Genomic DNA, 19,506 nt, shown 5'->3' with positions numbered 1-19,506 from the left:
TGTTACAGGGAGACAGAAATGATGTACGCACAAAAGACTGAGGAGTAATGCAAGAGTGAAATAACCATCTAAAGTAGGCAAGAAATTGACTTCCATCTTCCCCTCCAAAGATGCCTATACTCTGAGAATTTGGGCAACCTTAAATATGTTCTATTAGATGGCAAGAGGGATTAAGGTTACAGATGGGATATATGTTGTTCATCCACTGACCTCAGAGAGATTATCTTGGATTATTCATGTGGGCCTAGTATAATCACAGGGGCTCTCAAATGGGGAAGGTGGAGGCAGGAAAGTCAGTGTGAGAGGGTGATGTGTGACAGGCTTGACCAGTCACTGCTGGTTTTGAAGTCGGAAGGGGCCATAAACCAAGGAATGGGAGCAGCCTCTAGAAGTTGGAAAGGTGAGAAAATGTTCTCCCGTAGAACCTCCAGAACGCAAACGTAGCCCCATCCACACCTTGATTTTAGCTCAAGAAGATTCACTTCAAACTGACCTGTGTCAATATAAGATGATAAATGTGTGTTGTTTTAGACCGCTAAGTTTGAGGTGATTTGTTACAGCAGCAGTACTAAACTAAGACACCATTTATGTCTTAAAGGTGAAACAAAGTAGCATTGAGTAACAGGCTCCTCTGTCCTTTAACTATAAATCAGAAGAGAATAATTTAATTCAGTACCCACTGATTGAATACCTACTATGTAAAAGGCAAAGTATTAGGTATTGATACATATCAAATATTCATGAATTTACAGTTATTAGGTGCCTATTTAGATACTGGGTTGGCACATTTAATAAGCAGCTACTAAATGCCCAATAATAATTAATATTTCTAAAATCCTTGCCATGTATCATACATTTTCATTTAACACTCATGATGACACTGAGGTAGGAATTTTTAACATCACCGTTTTGCCCTTAAAAAAAACTAAAGTTTGAAGAAGCGAGGTAGTCTGTGCGAGGCCGTTTAACCAGTATATTGTATGTAGCATGAGGATTTGAGCCTTGGGTTCTATTTTAATCACACTGACTGCTAAGTTCTGGAAACAGAAGCACAAAAGAGACCCACTGCCTGCCTTCAGTGAGCTCAGACTTGCACAGTGAGAGAAAGCTGGAGCTGAGTTTGGTGGACGAGTCAGGTTGGGGGAGACAAGGGAGGTGGGTGCTGAGTGGAGGCGGGGTGGTACCTGTGTATCCTGATTGCCACTTCTCTTGTCTTACCCAATTTCCAGGTTTGTCCGTCCTGCAGAAAGTACTGGACACAGCTGCTGAGAAGAACTGGCAGGTGACAGCGGTCAACATTTTGACAACCACAGAGGAGGGATACCGGATGCTCTTTCAGGACCTGGAAAAGAAAAAGGAGCGGCTGGTGGTGGTGGACTGTGAATCAGAACGTCTCAACGCTATCTTGGGCCAGGTAGTAAGAGGAGCAAAGGCTCAGAGTGGGTGAGGTCAATGGTTTAAGAATGGGCTGGATGGCCTTCTGCCTTGAATGTGACAAAGAGAGCTCTTGATTAGATGAGATAGGTGACTTCCTCGTATTCCGTAATTTATAAATTTTAATTCTGAATTTTAAAAAAAATTTTTAGTGTTTATTTTTTTGAGAGAGAGAGTGTGTGTGTGTGTGTGTGTGTGTGTGTGTGTGTGAGTGGGGAAAGGGCAGAGAGAGAGAGGGAGAGAGACACAGAATCGGAAGCAGGCTCCAGGCTCTGAGCTGTCAGCACAGAGCCCGACGCGGAGCTTGAACTCACGAACAGCTAGATCACGACCTGAGCGGAAGTCAGAGGCTTAACCGACTGAGCCACCCAAGCGCCCCTCATTCTGAACTTTTATGAAATAGCACAAACAATGAGAGACTTGACAGTAGGCCTTCAAGTTGTTCTCAGATCAGTTGACCAAAAACTTACCCCCTTGTTTCCCTTTATGGTAGAAGGGAGATTATGTTGCACTTTAGATCTCGTGAACATGGGGAACACAGCCTGGAGAGCCAGATTCCTGGGTTTAGCTCTGGGTTCTGTCACTCCCTGGTCTAGCCATCAGCATCTCATTCATTTGGCCCACTGACCTGTCTTAAGAGTCCAAAGCAGCAGGAAGCACTTCTCTTCTTCCTGTTTCCTTGAACACACCCATGTGTCTGAGAAGTCTATTGATGGTACATTCTGGGAAAGGGCACTGTAACTTCAACCGCTTTTAGCCAGAGGTCTCTAAACCATGGTTCTCACCATCATCAGAGCTGGAGCATGTACCCACTGTACAAGTAACAGGCCTCTGTGTCAGTCTCCTATCTTTTTGAATGACACCAGTGTATGCAGGTGAGATAGCAAGAAAGTAGATAAAGATAATAGTTTTAGGTACTTGACAATATGACAGAGCTTGTTGATGGCCTTTCAAGACCCTGGGACCCCCACCAGGAGTCTTGCTGCCAGCTCAGCAATCACTCAGAGGCCTCAGCAACAGAACAGAGGAGATTTTAAAACTCGGGGATTGTTTAAGGCATTAATTATGTAGTCTGCTCTACAAAGGGTGGATCTGGCCTCCCCTCTTGGAAAGAGAAGCCAGCAAAAATTGTTTCCATGAGATGGGAGTTCCCCAGGTTGGAGTCAAGGGATTTGAAAGCTGGTTAAATGAATCAGTATAGGAAAATGGTTAAGCAGAGGGACCCTGGAGACAGAGTGGCTTGGAGATAGAACCCAGCTCTAGTATTTACTAGCAATGGGGTCTTGGGCCGGGTTTTTCATCCGTGCCTTGGATTCCTGATCTGTGAAATGGGCACAGTAATAATTATAGCTTCTTTCAGAGGGCTCCTGTGAGAGTGAAAAGAATCTAGTCATGTAAAATACCTAGAAGAGATCGCTTCTCGGCCTTTTGGCTAAGATCAAGTGTAAAATACCTAGAAGAGAGCCTGCCCCACAAAGAGTGACATATGTAAGCATTTGCCTAGTTTTGCTTTTTATAGCACCAGCTAGTACTGCCTTCTTGAGTCATTTCCCTCTTTGGGCATAAGTGTCCTCATCTGTAAAAGAGGATGATGGCCCCTGTTCTACAAAGCTGATAAAAAGATTGGAGAAATAGGAGTTGGGAGAAGTGCTGAATGTTAATTAGGTATTCTTAATAGACTGATAACTTGTCCTCTGTTGTTATAAAGACAATAGCTGGTGCCACTATTTTCTGAGCACTTGCCACATTCCAGACACCATGCCAAGCCCTTTCCATGCATAATGCCACCTCATCCTCATATCAACTCTATAAAACTGCTTCTATCAGTTCCCCTATTTTCTAAATGAAGAAACAAGGGACTATACTTGCCTGGGATTTCACAGCTAGCATATAAGAAAAGCGGGGAGTCAAACCCATCTCAGTCTGGTTATAAGGCCCAACTTTCCCCAAAATATTATGTTTCAGCCTCTGCTGTTTATAACTACCTCCCGTGTCAAAAGACAAACTTGTTTTGTAAGGAAGTGACTTGTTTATGTGGGCATTTTAGGGTATAGTATATTAACTCAACCGTTAGATTCTTCTGTTCTGAAAAAGCAAGACCAAAGAGCTGAAAGGATCTTACAGATCATTCGGTTTACTGCGTGCATTCACATTTTACAGATGGGATAACTAATGGTCACGTTGGTTGATTTGCCTTAGGTTCAGACAGCTAGTTAGTGACAATGGTGAGTCTCGAGCTTGCAACTAATAACGGCTGGCAGTCTGACAGCTTGGCATTGAGCATTCGAATTGGGATCTTTTCGGTCCAATACAAACGTCCTGCCTAACCTAAAGAGGGAGATAGTGATTTAAATTCCAAGTGGGGAATTGCCTATCTGTCTCCAGGCTCCCAACTAGAATATCAGCATTAGGAGGGCAAGGATTTTTGTTTCATTTTCTTCCTTGTGGTATCCATGGTGCCTTGAACGGTGCTTGGTATGTTGTAGGTAGTCAATAAATATTTTTTTGAGTACACGGAAAGAAGAGGGAATCAATGAAGGCTCTAAGGAAAGATCCCAAATGTGAGATAGGTCTGAATATTTATAGGTAGACATTGGCTGGATAAAAGCCATTAAGTTGGAAAGGAGGGCATATAGGGAGGCCCAGAGGGCATGTGAGGGCTGAGGTTGCAGGGATGATTTAATAAGCCAGGTGAAGGATGCTGAGTGCCTACCGGGAGACAGTGACAGAAGGATGAACACACGATCGTGACTATCTTTGGAAAGCATTCTAAGGAGTTTGGCGTTTATTCTGTAGACAGTCAAGAATCAGAGAAGGTTTGTGAGCAAGGAATTGGGTTATTAGAATATAATGCTTTTTCAATATATTAGACACCAAATTATATAGTGCAATCATTAAGTTCAGAATGAGAGATGAGAGACACCAGGATTAGGCCATCCATCACATCACCCTGTTTTACTGTCTTTGTAGTGCTTCTAACGTGCTGAAATCTTGTTCACTTATCTGTTTATATATTTACCATCTGTATCCCTACTAAAACATCAGCTCAGCTTCTTGAGGTCACGAGGACCTTGCCTCTCGTATTCATAGGTTGGCCCCCGCACATAGCATAGTGCTTGGCATATCGTCCATGTTCAATAAATATCTCTTGGTTGGATTAATTAATCAGAGAAGGTTATACAGAGTAGCTGGGATTAGAGCTCAGCCATAAAGGTGATGAATAATCAGAGAGAATGGGAAAGGACATTCCAGACACAAAGATTATGAATTAAGGCAATACAGTGGAAATGAGCTTTGAAAGAATGGGGTCAGCAAGGCTATGGGCTCCAAGTGAAATTATACATTACCCTCATAACACCTGTTTCAGTTTGTAAGCTGGGGGCATTCACCTCTTCATCTATTTACTGTGGGTTTCCTTCCAGTAAAGTGGGACCTCCGGAAGGGCAAGTACCAAGTGTGACTCACTTCCCACGCTGTCTGCAGCGCAGTGCTTGGTACATAGTAAGCATTTAATAAATGTTTGTGAAAGGAAGGCAGGAAAGGAGGGAAGATAGAGCAATGGGTAGGTAGGTGAATAAATGGGTGGAAAGGTTGGTAATATGTTGAACCATATGAAATTACTAATTTTTATCAATCAGTAGTCATCAATTATCATCTGTTGCTTATGTTTCAATTGGTAATTTCATCTTGCAGAGGCTATTCTTATCCAATGCCTAAATGTGGTAGGCTGTCAAATATCTTTTATTTGCCTGTTTTGTGTTTACTAGAAGCTGAACAGGTTTTTGATGAAGGCATCTTATTGTTGAAAGGGTAGCAAACCGTTTGACAAGAAGATGGAAAAGTAATGAAAAATTATTAATAAAACTATCATCCCAATAGTATTTGAGCTCCATGGTCTGGAATTTCACAATCTATCTACTGTTTCAGAGCATTCATTGTGTGTGCTTGCATTTAATTATTCCCAACATAAAAAAAAAAAATATGTGAGGCGCTATGCACATACATCCAATTAAGTAGATGTCTGAATGTGGATTTTAATAACCTTGAAAATTTATTCAGTTAGACAAGAAGCCCAAGTGCTTCTCATATGTTTTATGCCTTCTTGTAACAGTGCAGGAGAGGAACTGAGCAGAATGTTCTAACCCCAATTCCGTGATTAAAAAATAAAGAAATAGATCAAGTTAACTTGCAGGCTGAGCTTGGGCTAAACCAAGACCTGGTCTTAGCTATCCCTCACTGGGTAGTATGTCTGGCTGCCCGAGAAAACCTCTGGATAATTCTTTCCACAAAAATTCCCCACCACCACCACCATGATTACAAATAGTTTGCACATTCAGGATGGAAGGGTTTGGGGGGACCCTGGCTCTTAACGATTAACCACAATCAGGTGTTTGTACAAAGACTCACAACAGTCAGGTTCCTATCCTAACACAACTACCTGACTACTACAGGATCTGGGCAAATAATTTCCCCTTTCTAGGTCTAACTTACACTCTGTATAGTCAAAGATTAGACCAGATGACCCTGACATTCCCTTCCAGCTTCCAGGTTGAGTGGTCAGTTAATGTCTGGGTCCTCAACTGGTTTAGGGAAGAAGGCATAATATTCAGGGAAAGAAGGGACTGAGATCTGAATATGGTTCATGCAAGGAGTTCAAGGTCAAGAACCTATTCATCTGACCGTCCACCTACACCCATCTGTCCATCCAAGGAGCAGATATTGTCATGACAGTGACGGGAAATTCAACACAGCATAAGATTCTTACAAGAAAATAACCTCCATCTAGGGAAAGGCTTTATGGAAGAAGAAGTGAAATGAGCATTTCGTCTGAATTTGGGGGGTTATAATAACACTGCCCCACCACTGGTATCAGACAAAGCTGATTTTGTATTCTGCATCTGCCGCTTAATAGCTGGGTAGCCTTAGGGAATTTATTTAACCTCTCTATGCCTCAATTCTCCATCTGTAAAACGAGTATATCAATAATGCCACCATCATTGGATGTTTGTGATATTGTAGTTTCAGTACATTGTAAGCATTCAGTTAATGTTAGCTGCTATTATTATTGCTGTAGCATTAATTGCTAATCTGATTGATGAATCCCTTCCTGCTGTTTCGTAGATTATCAAGCTGGAGAAGAATGGCATCGGCTACCACTACATCCTTGCAAATCTGGTGAGTACAGTATACTCAGGCTCTCAGCTTATATGTCTTTGCACATTTGGGCCCTAGCTTGCTTCTGTGATCCCCGGATGATGGGAACTGCATGATTGGAGAGGGCAATTCAGAGCTGCAATACTAAGTTTACCTTTTCCCCTCCACATCCACACACTATTGGTAAACTTCTAACCTTCCTTGGAAGAGACAGTCATCACAATTGCAGATTTAATGAGCTCTGCCCCTTGACAATAAGGACAAAACCACCACATCTTTGAATGATACAAGATGCTTCCACCCCACTGTTTTTGATCCTTTATTTTGACACCAGTGACAGTTTTACTGTTTATAAATAAACATTAAAATCACAATTATACTACTATTGACAAATCTTTAACTGGAAGCAGTTTTCCAACATGATTGATATTATGTCAATTTCATTTTTTTATTCCCTTTTCTAGGTGGTATAGATTAAGCCTGTCTTTTTAAGAAATGTTTTCATTTTAATATATTTGAAGTTCTTTTTATTGGGCACGATTATTTTCAATGTTATGAAGATTTGATTCATCAAATAATTTTTATTCATACTAAATTTTACTTAATAACAACATGCCATTATGAGTTTTCTTTTGTGGCCATGATTTCTGGCAATTCTATTCTTCCTAGGTCATGTTTTGACCATACACCTTTGTTCTTTATTATGAAGTTTGATTCTTCTGGAATTTTATCCAAAACCAAACATAATTTCATTTTGCTTTTAGTCCCATGTTTTATTTTATTTTTTTAAATGTTTTTTTTTAATTATTTTTGAGACAGAGAGAGACAGAGCATAAGCAGGGGAGGGTCAGAGAGAGAGGGAGACACAGAATCCGAAGCAGGCTCCAGGCTCCGAGCTGCCAGCACAGAGCCTGACACGGGGCTTGAACTCACGAACTGTGAGATCATGACCTGAGCTGAAGTCAGCCGCTTAACTGACTGAGGCACCCAGGTGCCCTGGGCCCATTTTTGAAAGAGCTTTAAGAAGATGTAATTCATATACCATACTATGTGTCCATGTAAAGTATATAATTCATCGCTTTTTAGTATATTCACAGAATTATAGATCTAACTTTAAAACTTTTCACCCAAATCTAAATTTAAAACTTTTTCATCAGGGGCACCTGGGTGGCTCAGTCGGTTGAACGTCCAACTTCGGCTCAGGTCACGATCTCACGGCCTGTGAGTTCGAGCCCCACATCAGGCTCTGTGCTGACAGCTCGGAGCCTGGAGCCTGTTTCAGATTCTGTGTTTCCCTCTCTCTCTGACCCTCCCCCATTCATGCTCTGTCTCTGTCTCAAAAAAATAAATAAATGTTAAAAAAAAAACAAAGACTTTTTCATCATCCCAAAAAAGAAACCCTATACCAATTAGCACTTGCTCCCCATTGCCCTCCAAATCTCCCAGCCCTAGCCAACTAGCAATCTACTTTTTAAGTATTTGCATATTCTGGACATTGCATAGAAATGGAATCATACAGTATTTGGTCTTTTGTGACATGCTTCTTTCACTTAGCATAATGACTTCAAAGTTCATCCATATTGTAGCACATATAATACTTCACTCCTGTTCATTACCGAATAATATTCTGTTATGTGGATATATTGCATTTTGTTTATCCATTCATTTGTTGCTAAACATTTGGATGTTTTTCACTTTTTAACTATTATGAATAACGCCACAGCTTTGGGAATTATGAATTTGAATTATGAATAAGGTACAAGTTTTTCCCTTGAGCGTATACCTAGGAGTGGAATTGCTGGGTTATATAGTAACTCTGTTTAACATCTTGAGAAACTCCAAAAATTATTTTCCAAAGTGGATATATTTCCCATCAAGTCAATAAGTTTTTATACTGATTAAAATATTTTAATCAATAACACGTTTTGCCATGTGACAGTATGAGCAATTATCTGTTTTTCCCAATGTAGTTTTTTTCTACAAAGTTCGCTTATTATCCCGGCTTGTCTTTGTAATTTTCTGTTTCTATTAAGATGTGATTTTTAACTTTTTATCTATAACAAAGTGTATCATGTTAGTTTTAGGCACATTATTTTGTATCATTTCTGTGAGTACTATTAATTATTAATGGCACAAAAGATTGCTATTTTCTAGTTATTTCTGGAACAAAGGTCATTAGTAGAACAATGGCACAGGGTCTGGCTGTAGGTAAAGGGCAAAATTGCAGAATCTAAAAATGGTGCCACAGTATCCTGCCTGGGCCTTCAGTTCTGCTATTCTTTTTTGTTTGTTTGTTTGTTTTAAAAATGTCTACTTATTTATTTTTGAGAGAGAGTGCAGGTGGGGTAGGGGCAGAAAGAGAAAGAGAGAGAGAATTTCAAGCAGGCTCTGCACTGTCAGCACAGAGCCTGATGCAGGGCTCAAAGTCATGAACCATGAAATCATGACCTGAGCTGAAATCAAGAGCCAGACAATTAACCAACTGATCCACCCAGGTGCCCCTTTTATTCTTCCTGACCTGATCTCCATTTTCAAACAGGTCCCTGCCTAAACCTCTTTCCCTTCAAAACTCCCTTGCCTTGGCTGCTCCAATATTTCAGACACAGGACTGGAAATAAGAAGGGCTTATTGAAATAGGTTAATTTAGACCCAGACATTAATAGCTAAATATGCTACTTTTCTCAGAGGTATTTGCATTTTAAATGGGGGTGGGCTGTCTAGAGACTTTTAAGGAACCAAGAGTCTCACCCTAAAAAAGATATTTCCAAGGATGGAATTTCTGACTTTGTAATGAAGCAAACCCTTGACATCCCTCGAATCGCAGATCCTTAGGGCTAGAAGGGACTTTGGAAGTCATTGCCATCTAAAGCTCATTTGCTCGGAGAGAAACAGAACCAGCAAGGTGGCATGGCCAGGGGCACACAGCGGGCCAGGAATATAGCTAGGCCTACCACCAAGGTTAGCCAGCAGCATCCAAAGCCTTATGCACTACTCCAGGATGCCTCTCAGTACACAAGGTGCAGGCACCCTGCTGCTTGAGAATACACAGAACAGTGGTGCGGGCATGCATAATCACCTGTCTGGGGTAAGATAGAAATTACATATCAGTGGCCTCAGAGCCACCGAAAGACCCCAGATAATTAAGTTGCCAGCCTCCATCTGTTGCCAAGTGACCCCTTGGTCACAGCATCACCAAGTCAGCCCCTTTGGTTTCTGTATCCTTCTGATCTGGATTCTTCTTCTTCTGACCTAATGAGCTCTCAGATCCTTACAACTGCCAGCTAATAGGATGCAAATTGCATATACCATCCAAATACAAAAGACTTACATGTTCCAATAGATTAGTTGATAATTAGGCTTCAAATTACTAATTAATTCAGTTCGAAACATAGGCGAGTATGTGGTGTGTGTTTTTCTTCCTCCTTCAGAGAAATAACGCAATTTATAAGATGATAATTTTTAGAAATTCCGCCACATAATTAGCCTGCTGCTGCATGGAACTGACCCCCTCCTTCAGAATGTTTGTGATTAGGGTGTAATTATAGAGTTAGAAACCAAGGACGCTTTTGAAAGGTTTAACAAAAGGAGGAGCTACACTTTTATTTCACAGTTCTCTCTGCACAAGAGAAATGGAATGCATGGGCTTTAAAGCAGCCAACAGCATTTTTCTAACAGATCACTTTGGAGGGATTCAAATAGCCAGCTTTGGGGGGCTGCTGGAAGAGAGGAAGGAAGGAGACTGTGGTTAGAGAGGAGAGCTTTATGTACACGGAGTTAAAAAAAAAATAGCATGAACCTTCCACCCCCCAACCCCCGCTTTTTGTCCAGACACCACCATTAGCTGGCTCTGTGATCTTGGGTAACTCTCCAGCCATCAGTTTCCTGACCAGATGGGAATGATGCTGATCAAAGATGATGCTGAATGTCACCATGTTTTGGAGAGTTGAACATGTTCTACATAGGTGGGAGATTCTTACCACATATACTAAATCTGCCCAACTGTATGTCACTTATTGGGTGTATGTCTGTGTGTGTGTGTATACACACACACACACAGACATACACACACACAGACATACGCACACACATATATGCTTATGTATTCATATTTTATATATGATAGGATAGATGTGTATTTATATTTCTAGAGCAGTGGTATGTCCATAAAGTGTACTTGAACCTTGCAGAAATTGGAGAGCTATGCCATTATTTCTTAAAGAAACACCTAGGCCCTGGAGCCCTCCAAAGAGCCAGGCTATCCAGTCTGGCTGTCTGTCCTCCTCCAAACCCCAGTACTGACTCCATGTTCATTCGCTGCTCTGACACTGTGGTCAAAGCAGACATCTACCTGTCAGGGCCCTCCTGAGTTACAACTTTTGCCTTTGTGACACATCAGCAACAAATCTTAGACCAAACTAGCATTTCTCAAAACAGAGGGCCTGTGGACTCCTGCAATGCATCTGCAGAGCCAGTTTGGGAAACATTGAGCAAATACATAAATGTTTCGGTATCACTGGAATTGTAAAAACGAGTACTCACAACATGGGACAAATTGCAAAATTATTAATATTGATGATTAGAGTTTCATTGAAACAAAACAGTACATTTTAAAATGCCTATAGAGAACTAGCAGGCCTCTGAGAATTTACGAAGGGTCCAGCAGACTCCAGTTTGAGAAACACTGAAGGTGTTGATTCTCTTTCAATATGGACCATATGGTACCTCCTGGGGGGTTAATAACAGTAACAGCAATTCCTCCCATTTTCAACCTGTTATGGTTTATGTGAAATTTTCTTATGAATCACACTGCTGGCTCTTGAATGTTACAATACTCCTGTAGAGTAAGCAAGGTAGAATTTATCATCCACATTTTACAGATGTGGGAACTGAGGCTCAGATATATTATGTGACTGAGCTGCAGAGGAGGAAGGCAGGGACCTAGTCCATGGAGTCTGTCTGGCTCTCAGGAATCTGACAAAAACCTAGTAAGATGGGAATAAGAATAGGACAACCAGGCTAGCCTGATGCCAACCCACTGGGAGCCACTGACCCAGAATTCCTAAAACCCCTGATGAATACACTGGCAATAACTACTATAATCCATTGAATCGCTGCACTCCAGGCGCTATGAGAAATACTTACATGTGTTATTGACTAAACCCTTACCATGGTCTTGATAATATTATCCCCATTTTTAGATGAAGAATCTGAGGTTCAGAAAGAGCAGGGAATTTTCAAAAGTCACAAAGTTTATAAAGTGATGGAGCTGGGCTTCCCCTCCAGGACCAAAGAGCTCTGACGTACATGTGCTTAGTACCGTGCAGTGTGGCTGCTGAGGGTGGGAAATGAAAGGAAGGAGCAAAGGTGGGGCTGGTGGTTCTTGACAAGAGGGCTTGAGTTTAAATCTTGCCTACAATAGACCTGGAAGTCAAACTCAGGCTTTCAAGCTCCTATTGGCTACCTTGTTAATTATACACTGATGGAATTTCATTTTAAATATCATTTCTAGTCCATAAGGAAGCTGAGGGAGAGACAGTGAGGTCAGATCATCCCAGGTCTTAGTGGGATATTTGAGGATCAGCACAGCCAACCATTCTCTCCATGTGATTGCATATTAACTCCTGTAAAGTGTTAGAGTTGGAAGGTTTGGTCCATGGGGCGGTTAACCCAAGCTCCCAGCTCTGTGCTGCTATCAGTCCTGAGAAGGAAGTGTTCTTTAGTCTCCTTGTTCTCCTATGCTGAGAAATCTGACTACGCTTTCTAGACAGCCAACCTTAATGCACTTTCTTTGGTTCTCTCTTCCTGCTGTCTCAGTGCCCCACCTGGTCACATTTGGTTTCCACAGCCTCTGTTTAGGCAGGTGATACAGTGGTTGGGAAGGGTGATTTGAGGTCAAACAGTTCTACTTTTAAGTTCTGGCTTTATATTTATTAGCTGTGTAACATTAGCCAAGTTACCTAACCTTTCTGAACTTTCATTGCCTCATCTGTAAAAGAGGGAATAGTGTGATATTATCTACCTCCTCATTGGTATTATGACAATCAAGCAAGACAATATGTTATAAAGTGTGTATAGTAATATATAGCCCAAATATGCACTCAGTAAGTATTTGTAATTACCACTATAATCATCATCATCACCATCATTACCATCATCATCAGTGTATACAAAAAGACATTTAATATCTGGGGACCATGGGCTATCTTTGAAGGGCCTCAACCCTCTCCCAGACTAAATCTCATCCACAGCTATCTCACAGCTATATAAGGTCTTCCTCCCTGCTTATCTTCAAGCTCCTAGAAGAAAAAGTATGTCTACCTCGTTCACTGATGAATTCCCAGTGCCTGGCAAAGTGAACTGCATATAACAGGTGTTCTTTAAAAATTGACCAAATGAATGAATGAGTGAAATGAAATACTGTTCAGGAAATAAACAATGTTTGTACCCACACATCACATGCATTACAGGCAAAATCCTTGAATGCAAAATGCTAAAAGAAGCAGAGAAGGAAATCTGAACATAGTTATGACTATGCAAATGAGTAGCTAAAGATGGGCCTAAGAGGGCTTTTAATCCACTTCCCATAAAGGGCCAGAATCTCCTCTACAATATCTCTAACAGAAGCCCATCCATCTGGTTCCTGCTTGAATAACACCCAGCGATGGGGAACTCACTGCCCCGAGGCAGCTCTTTCTCTTTGCAAAGGGCTCTGAAGTTTCTAAAGTCTTCCTTGAAGGGAGCCCAGTCTGCCCTATGCTACCCTCTCAGCACTTCTGGCACCACCTCGTCTCTTGGAAGCCTTGGAGAACATGTCTACTGCCCTTCCGTAGAAGCCTGTAGAAGGCTGTAGAAGCAGCCTTCATGTGCTTGGGAGCCTACCCTGCTTGATCTTTGTGTTTGCTCCTCCAGCTTGGACACCTCTCTGTTCCCTCAACACCTTCTTACAGTGCATGCTTCTGAAAGACGTCCAACTGATCATCGAATGTGGACAGAGCATGTCCTCAAGCCTAGCACTGTGCTGGGCTCATATGAGAAGCTGCTCATACAAGAGGAATCATGCAGCTTGACTTTTGTCCTGGAAGGAACAAGGCCTTGTCTTCCACCTCGATTGGCACATGTAATGAAAGTTCTAAAGAATGTGAGAGAAAAAACACAATGTGGGATAGTAATGCAAGCCCCATAAATGGCCACCTGAGCTGCCAGAGCATGGCAGTCAGAGGCTAGAGAGGCTTCTGCAGGCTGCGGGGTGTCAGGGAAGGATGACAGTGGATCTGTGTAGCCAGTGGTCCTGTGAAGAACATGCCTTTGCCCTGGTTTGAAGAGTCCAAGAGAGCTAGGACTGAAGGGTCCCTAGGAGCTCATCTCAGCCAGCCCTTCATTTTACAAATGGCACTTTAGGCCCAGAGAAGGGAAGTGACCTGCTTGAGGTCACAGAGAAGTTAAAAACAGAGCTGGACTGGGATTTGGAGGAATCATTTGCTCTGTTGTTTATGCTTTATTCACCCCACTGTGGTCTTTTAGTTTCCACAGTGTGTGTGCGTGTGTGTGTGGTGTGTAAGAGAAAGAAACATGGAGACCAAGAAAGAGACTCAGAAGCATTCTTTCCTGCCCCCCTGCGTCCCTGTCAGAGTCTCTCTTCACTGATGGGACCTTCTGCACCTTCCCCATTTCCCTTCCCTACAGGCTTCACTCCCTCCCGCTGCCTACACCTCACTCTCTTGTAACAGTGAGAACACACGGGTACTTCATGATCATCACGGCTGACATTGCAGAGGCCTCTGATCCCAGATCCCAAAGGATCCTCATTTGCCATGTGGTCCAAGTATTCCATCAGGCAAGGCCTAGTCTGTTACTCTTCACACTCATACCTCATGGTCTAGAATAATCCACTCTAGAGACCATTGAGAGTTTCTGTGTCCCTCCAAGAAAGGTGGATTGTATTCCCACTTTATGAGTCAGAAAAAAGAGGTTCCAGTTGCCAAAGGAACTTTTCCAAAGTTATGTGGCTAATGCTGGAATTTGAACTCAGATCTCTCTAATTCTAAAGATTAGGTGTTCTAATCTCTTCCCAAATCAGGGAAACCTTTGCAACTCTTAGGCCTGGTACTATGATTGAGCAAAACTGAGAAATAAACTCCTTTCCTCCTGAAACTGGGTTTGAATTTTGGCTCACCCACTTACTAGCTGTGTGATCTTGATCTGAGGGATCTTGATCCCTTCACCTCTCTGTACCTCAGTTTCCTCATCTGTAGGTGAGAATATGAATACATACCTCACAAGATAACGATAAAATGAGCCACTTTGTGTCAAGTTTTAGAACCTGAGCTACTTTGTGTCAAGTTTTAGAACCGTGAGTGTAGCAGAAGCCTGGGGTCTCATACCAACTCTGCCACTGATCCATTATCACTTGCAAAATATCTTTGTTTTTGAGGGTCTCAATTTGTTGAAGATTTGATACAGTGTTTTCAAAAGGAATAATTGCCAAGAGGACCTTTGCAGGTGTGTAAATTATGGTGCTAACTTCCCTGCCTCTCTCTGCTGTCCAGAGATATGAAAACAAAATTCCCAAGCCACATGGGCTCCCTTCAGCATAAGGGGGACACTGCTTCATTAATCTCAAGCACTCAGTGTTTGCAGCCTTTGCTCTTACAAACACCTTGGCTGATTTGAAACAGCCCTTTCCATGCTGAGTTAACAGACTATTCCAGATATGCAAGGCAGTGTTGGCAACTGCTCTTTCAGAGCATGCCCCCACTAGCCTAGAAGCAGAAGGGACAGATGTCTCAAAACCAATTATGGCAGGAGGTTGGGGTAATGTGTAACTAGAAGGGTTCAATCCTTACTTCTTACTTGTACCTCTTTTTAAGACAGAAAAGCAGAGAATATAATGGAAGGAACATGGAACCCCATGAGCTAGGGGGCTAGGTGAGTACTTACTATGTGCCAGGCATCATTCTAAGAATTTAACATATGTTAATGTAGTTTATCCTCACCACAGTCATATGACATAGATATTGTAATGATCCATATTTTTGCAGTGAAGGATCCCGAGGCACAGAAAGGTGAAATAGCTTGCCTGAAGTCGCAAAGCTAGGAGATAAAAGAACTGAGATTCCAATCCAGGCTGATGTGTGACATATGTTCCCTTTGATTCACTGCCCTTTGTGGCTCTGAATCTGAACCTCGGAATATGCATATCTTCTCCTTAGAGGGTTATTCCCTGCACTTTTCACCCAACCAAAGCCTCCTCTTTCAGGCTTCATTGCTTCCACTGAGAAGCCTTCCCTGAGCTCCAAGCTCAGGTTTTGGTTCATATATTTTGCTCTACAATTACTTGGGTAATATTGGCCTTTCTTATGAAACCTTAAGTAATCTGAAAGCAAGGATCACACCTGTGATTTTCTGCTGCACCCCTTTGTCCAGTATGTGCTTTTCAGTATCAAGTACTAACAGATGAAGGAGAACATGAATGAGCAACTAGAATATTCCTTTCCCCATTCCCAGTAGATTTCAAATTTCTCATATGTTTGGCCTTTCATTCATTTTTCACCAAGAATTCAATAGATACCTACTGTATTGAGACCTCATAAGTGCTTAAGATGGCATTTTGTCAAAAAGTGGGATTTCTGCAGTCTTTGCCTAATCGTCCCTGGACAGAAAGGCTGTGATCAATATAAAAGGAAGATGTTGGTTTAAAGCCCGCCAAGAATTCCGGGCCTCACACTAAGCTGAATTTTGTATGGACCTTTGGCCCTTGTTCTGAAGTGGCCCTGGCCAGCTGTCACCTCTGATTGCAGCCAGCTAGAACACAGGTAACATAACGGGATGTTCTGGCATTCTAACCATTACCAGGTCTGAGGATACACGGCTTCACCCATACATCAGCAGCCCAGCCTGAGGGCCCCTGACCTTCTGCCACAAAGTGGCAGCATTTTATCCTAAACCCCTGGACTGAGAGAAGTTGGTCTGTGAGGCCTTGACTTTGACAATGCTTTGTCAACAATGGACACCTGCCTGGGAAATAGGTCTATTTGTGCATTGGCAGATATCCGAACGTACGGGTACCTGCCTCCCTGATTTCAAATGCACTTGGGTCAGTTAACACTAGTGGGTTTATTTTTTTTTCCAATATAGACAGTATTTTAGCTGATTTGGTTTTTTTGTTTTTTTTTTTTTAATTTTTTTTTTTAACGTTTATTTATTTTTGAGACAGAGAGAGACAGAGCATGAACGGGGGAGGGTCAGAGAGAGAGGGAGACACAGAATCGGAAGCAGGCTCCAGGCTCTGAGCCATCAGCCCAGAGCCCGATGCGGGGCTCGAACTCACGGACCATGAGATCGTGACCTGAGCTGAAGTCGGAGGCTTAACTGACTGAGCCACCCAGGCGCCCCGTATTTTAGCTGATTTGAACACAGCACAATGTCTTATTGACATCGCAGGAAGCAGATATGCGTGCATGTTACCAGGGATTATGTACAGTGAAGACACATTAAAGTTTTGGTTCGTTAAAGTGACTGAAATAGGAAAATGTGACGGCCTTATGCAGAGACATGGTGATTTGAGGACACAACTGAGTCCTCAGCTCAGGAATATTCTATGACTTCACATATATCCATATTCATGTGCACACACCTATGTGATCACAGAATTATAGATCAAAGCTGGAAGAGCCCTTAAGAGAAAAATCAACTTACTCCCTTAGGAGAAATCAACTGGCTCAGAAGTTTCCAAACTTTTTAGTTAAAAGCTCTATTTTCAAATGAAATCTTGGGAAGAACCCCAGCATGTAAAACAGATAAAAAACAGAGCTGCTTTAGTGGTAGAGGGAAGGTGGAGATCTAGGACCCCATTCTTCTGCCTTCCACCACCCCCCCCCCCCAGGCCAAGAGGCCTGCAACCTGGGAACACAATTTGAATGACCATGGGTCTAGACAATGCCCTTCTACTGCAGATCAATAAACTACTGCTGGGAGAGGTTGAGACCATTGCCCAAGGGCAAGCAACTCCTGAGGTTCAAAGACAGAATTTCTGTTGTTGTCCCTAAAACTGTCTTCCTGACAATTCTTATTTATGACCTAGTTCAGAATACATATGTATACTACATGGAAAAAGTCCATGAAAAGCCCTCTTTGGTCCAAAGGACAAAAGCTGAGATTCATATAAGAATCATGAAAATGGTGAACAAAGATATTTGCTCTCTCTTCCTGGATTCCTCAGTGTGAATTAGGCAGTCCTCATGCTCCAGGTGCTTGCTGCGAATAGAGTAAGGACCAAGGCCCCTGCCTCCTGGGAGCCCCACAGTCTCTTAGTGCAGGTCAGAAGGAAGACCGCAGTCTCAGACAGAGAGACAGGACAGGCCTCAGAGAGAAACAAAGAGACGTGGTTCACATTCCAAATAGCAGTGCATATTAAAGGAGCTGGAGGCACATGTCTTGGTCTCCTGGAAACCTGCTAATTCCTTCCTAGTGTAAAGATTCTAGGTGCTTCCTTGCAGGACAGGAGGTGAATGAGTCAGAGTGACAGTACTAGTGGTTAGGAGGCCGAATGTACAGTGCTTGGAAAACAAACTCGAGTCTTGTCACTTGCTGTGACTGTGGTCTCCGCCCCTCACTAGCTGTGCTATATTGGGCAGATACTACTCCGTTCATTTAAGCCTGTTTCCTGACTTGCAAGATGGGAATGATAATAGTACTTGCTTCACAAGGTTGTTGTGAGGATTAAATGAGATAATACAAATAAAGCCCTTAGCACGCTGCCCCCTACGTGGTAGGCTGGATACATCCTAGACACTATGGCAGTTGTCATTGTATCTTAGCCGAAGTCTGCCTGCCCCGACTTCTGCCTACTCGTAGGTGCCGGCTTGCTTTCCAGAGTCTCAGAGAACAAATCCCCCACCTCGTCCCCGTGACAGCCCTTCTGGGATTTCAGTACATCCTCCACTTACCCTCTCAGTTTTCCATTATTTCTCAGGTTGATTATCCCCACTTTTCAGGCATTTCTAATGTAAGAAGACTTTTCAAACTGCACTTGCCTGTAACTATCCTCTCTCTGGAGCTGTCATCTAAGAATCTATCTGACAAGTGGGGGAAACTTGGCATGTTCAACTTGTGCCCTTCTAAGTATAAACTAAAAGTTCTTCGATTTATTCCCATGTTACCTCTTCTAGATCTCAAGGGGGGTGTGACGAGGCAGCCCTCTTCCTGGTGTCGAGGCTTGTTTAATAAACCTTCTTGCTGGCCCCTTTAACAACGCTGGATGCCCCCTCTTCTTTCTGACGGGTGTGGCGTCCACACAAGCTGGATGATGAAGGCCGAACAGCTTGACATGACCCCTTGAAAGAATCCCAGAGAAAAAGGAAATCTGGCTTTGAAGATACCGCTTTTGATCCTCCGCCAGCAGCGGTCCCATACACCTGCCTCCTGTTCTCTCAGGAGTCTTGCCTGGCCCACTGCCTGGTTTTGAAGCAGTTCTAACAACACCTAACTTCTTTTGAGGCTGTGATAATGATGATGGTGAATGTGGTGATGATAACAGCTAACGTTCATTAAGCACTTACTATGTGCCAGACACAGTTCTAAGTGCTTCAATGTATTCTTTTAAATCTTACAACAATTCCACGCTGTAGGTGCCATTATAGCTACATTTTGAAGACCAGAGAACTGAGCCTCAGAGAGGTTAAATAACCAGTAAGCCGCATAATCGGTTCTTTTGTTTCCAGCCACACGTGATAATTAATAGTCATAATGATAGCCCAGAGCCTCTTCATGATCCTTAAACCATTTTCTAAATCTTCACAGCTACATGAAAGCATATCCAATGTAGTTATAGTGTTAAACATCTCTTTAGGATATCATAATTATTTGAAATGCCTTTTCCTTCTAATCCTTTGAAAATTATAATTGACATAAGATAGAAGG

General features: G+C 42.4%; 1 protein-coding gene across 4 annotated transcripts in view; it reads left to right on the top strand.

Moving 5' to 3' along the window:
* GRIA1 (glutamate ionotropic receptor AMPA type subunit 1) overlaps positions 1-19,506 on the top strand; it is a 302,961-nt gene that overhangs the window by 160,931 nt on the left and 122,524 nt on the right. For all 4 annotated transcript variants that reach the window (XM_049647949.1, XM_049647948.1, XM_049647945.1 and 1 more), the window contains 2 exons: positions 1,230-1,414; positions 6,556-6,609. In XM_049647949.1, the coding sequence (XP_049503906.1) occupies positions 1,230-1,414; positions 6,556-6,609 (239 nt within the window). The remainder of the gene's footprint in view (positions 1-1,229; positions 1,415-6,555; positions 6,610-19,506) is intronic.

This window comes from Panthera uncia (genome assembly GCF_023721935.1).
Source record: "Panthera uncia isolate 11264 chromosome A1 unlocalized genomic scaffold, Puncia_PCG_1.0 HiC_scaffold_17, whole genome shotgun sequence".
NCBI lineage: Eukaryota > Metazoa > Chordata > Mammalia > Carnivora > Felidae > Panthera > Panthera uncia.
Note: the sequence above shows the minus strand (reverse complement) of the source record. Positions and strands in the feature narration are given on the sequence as shown.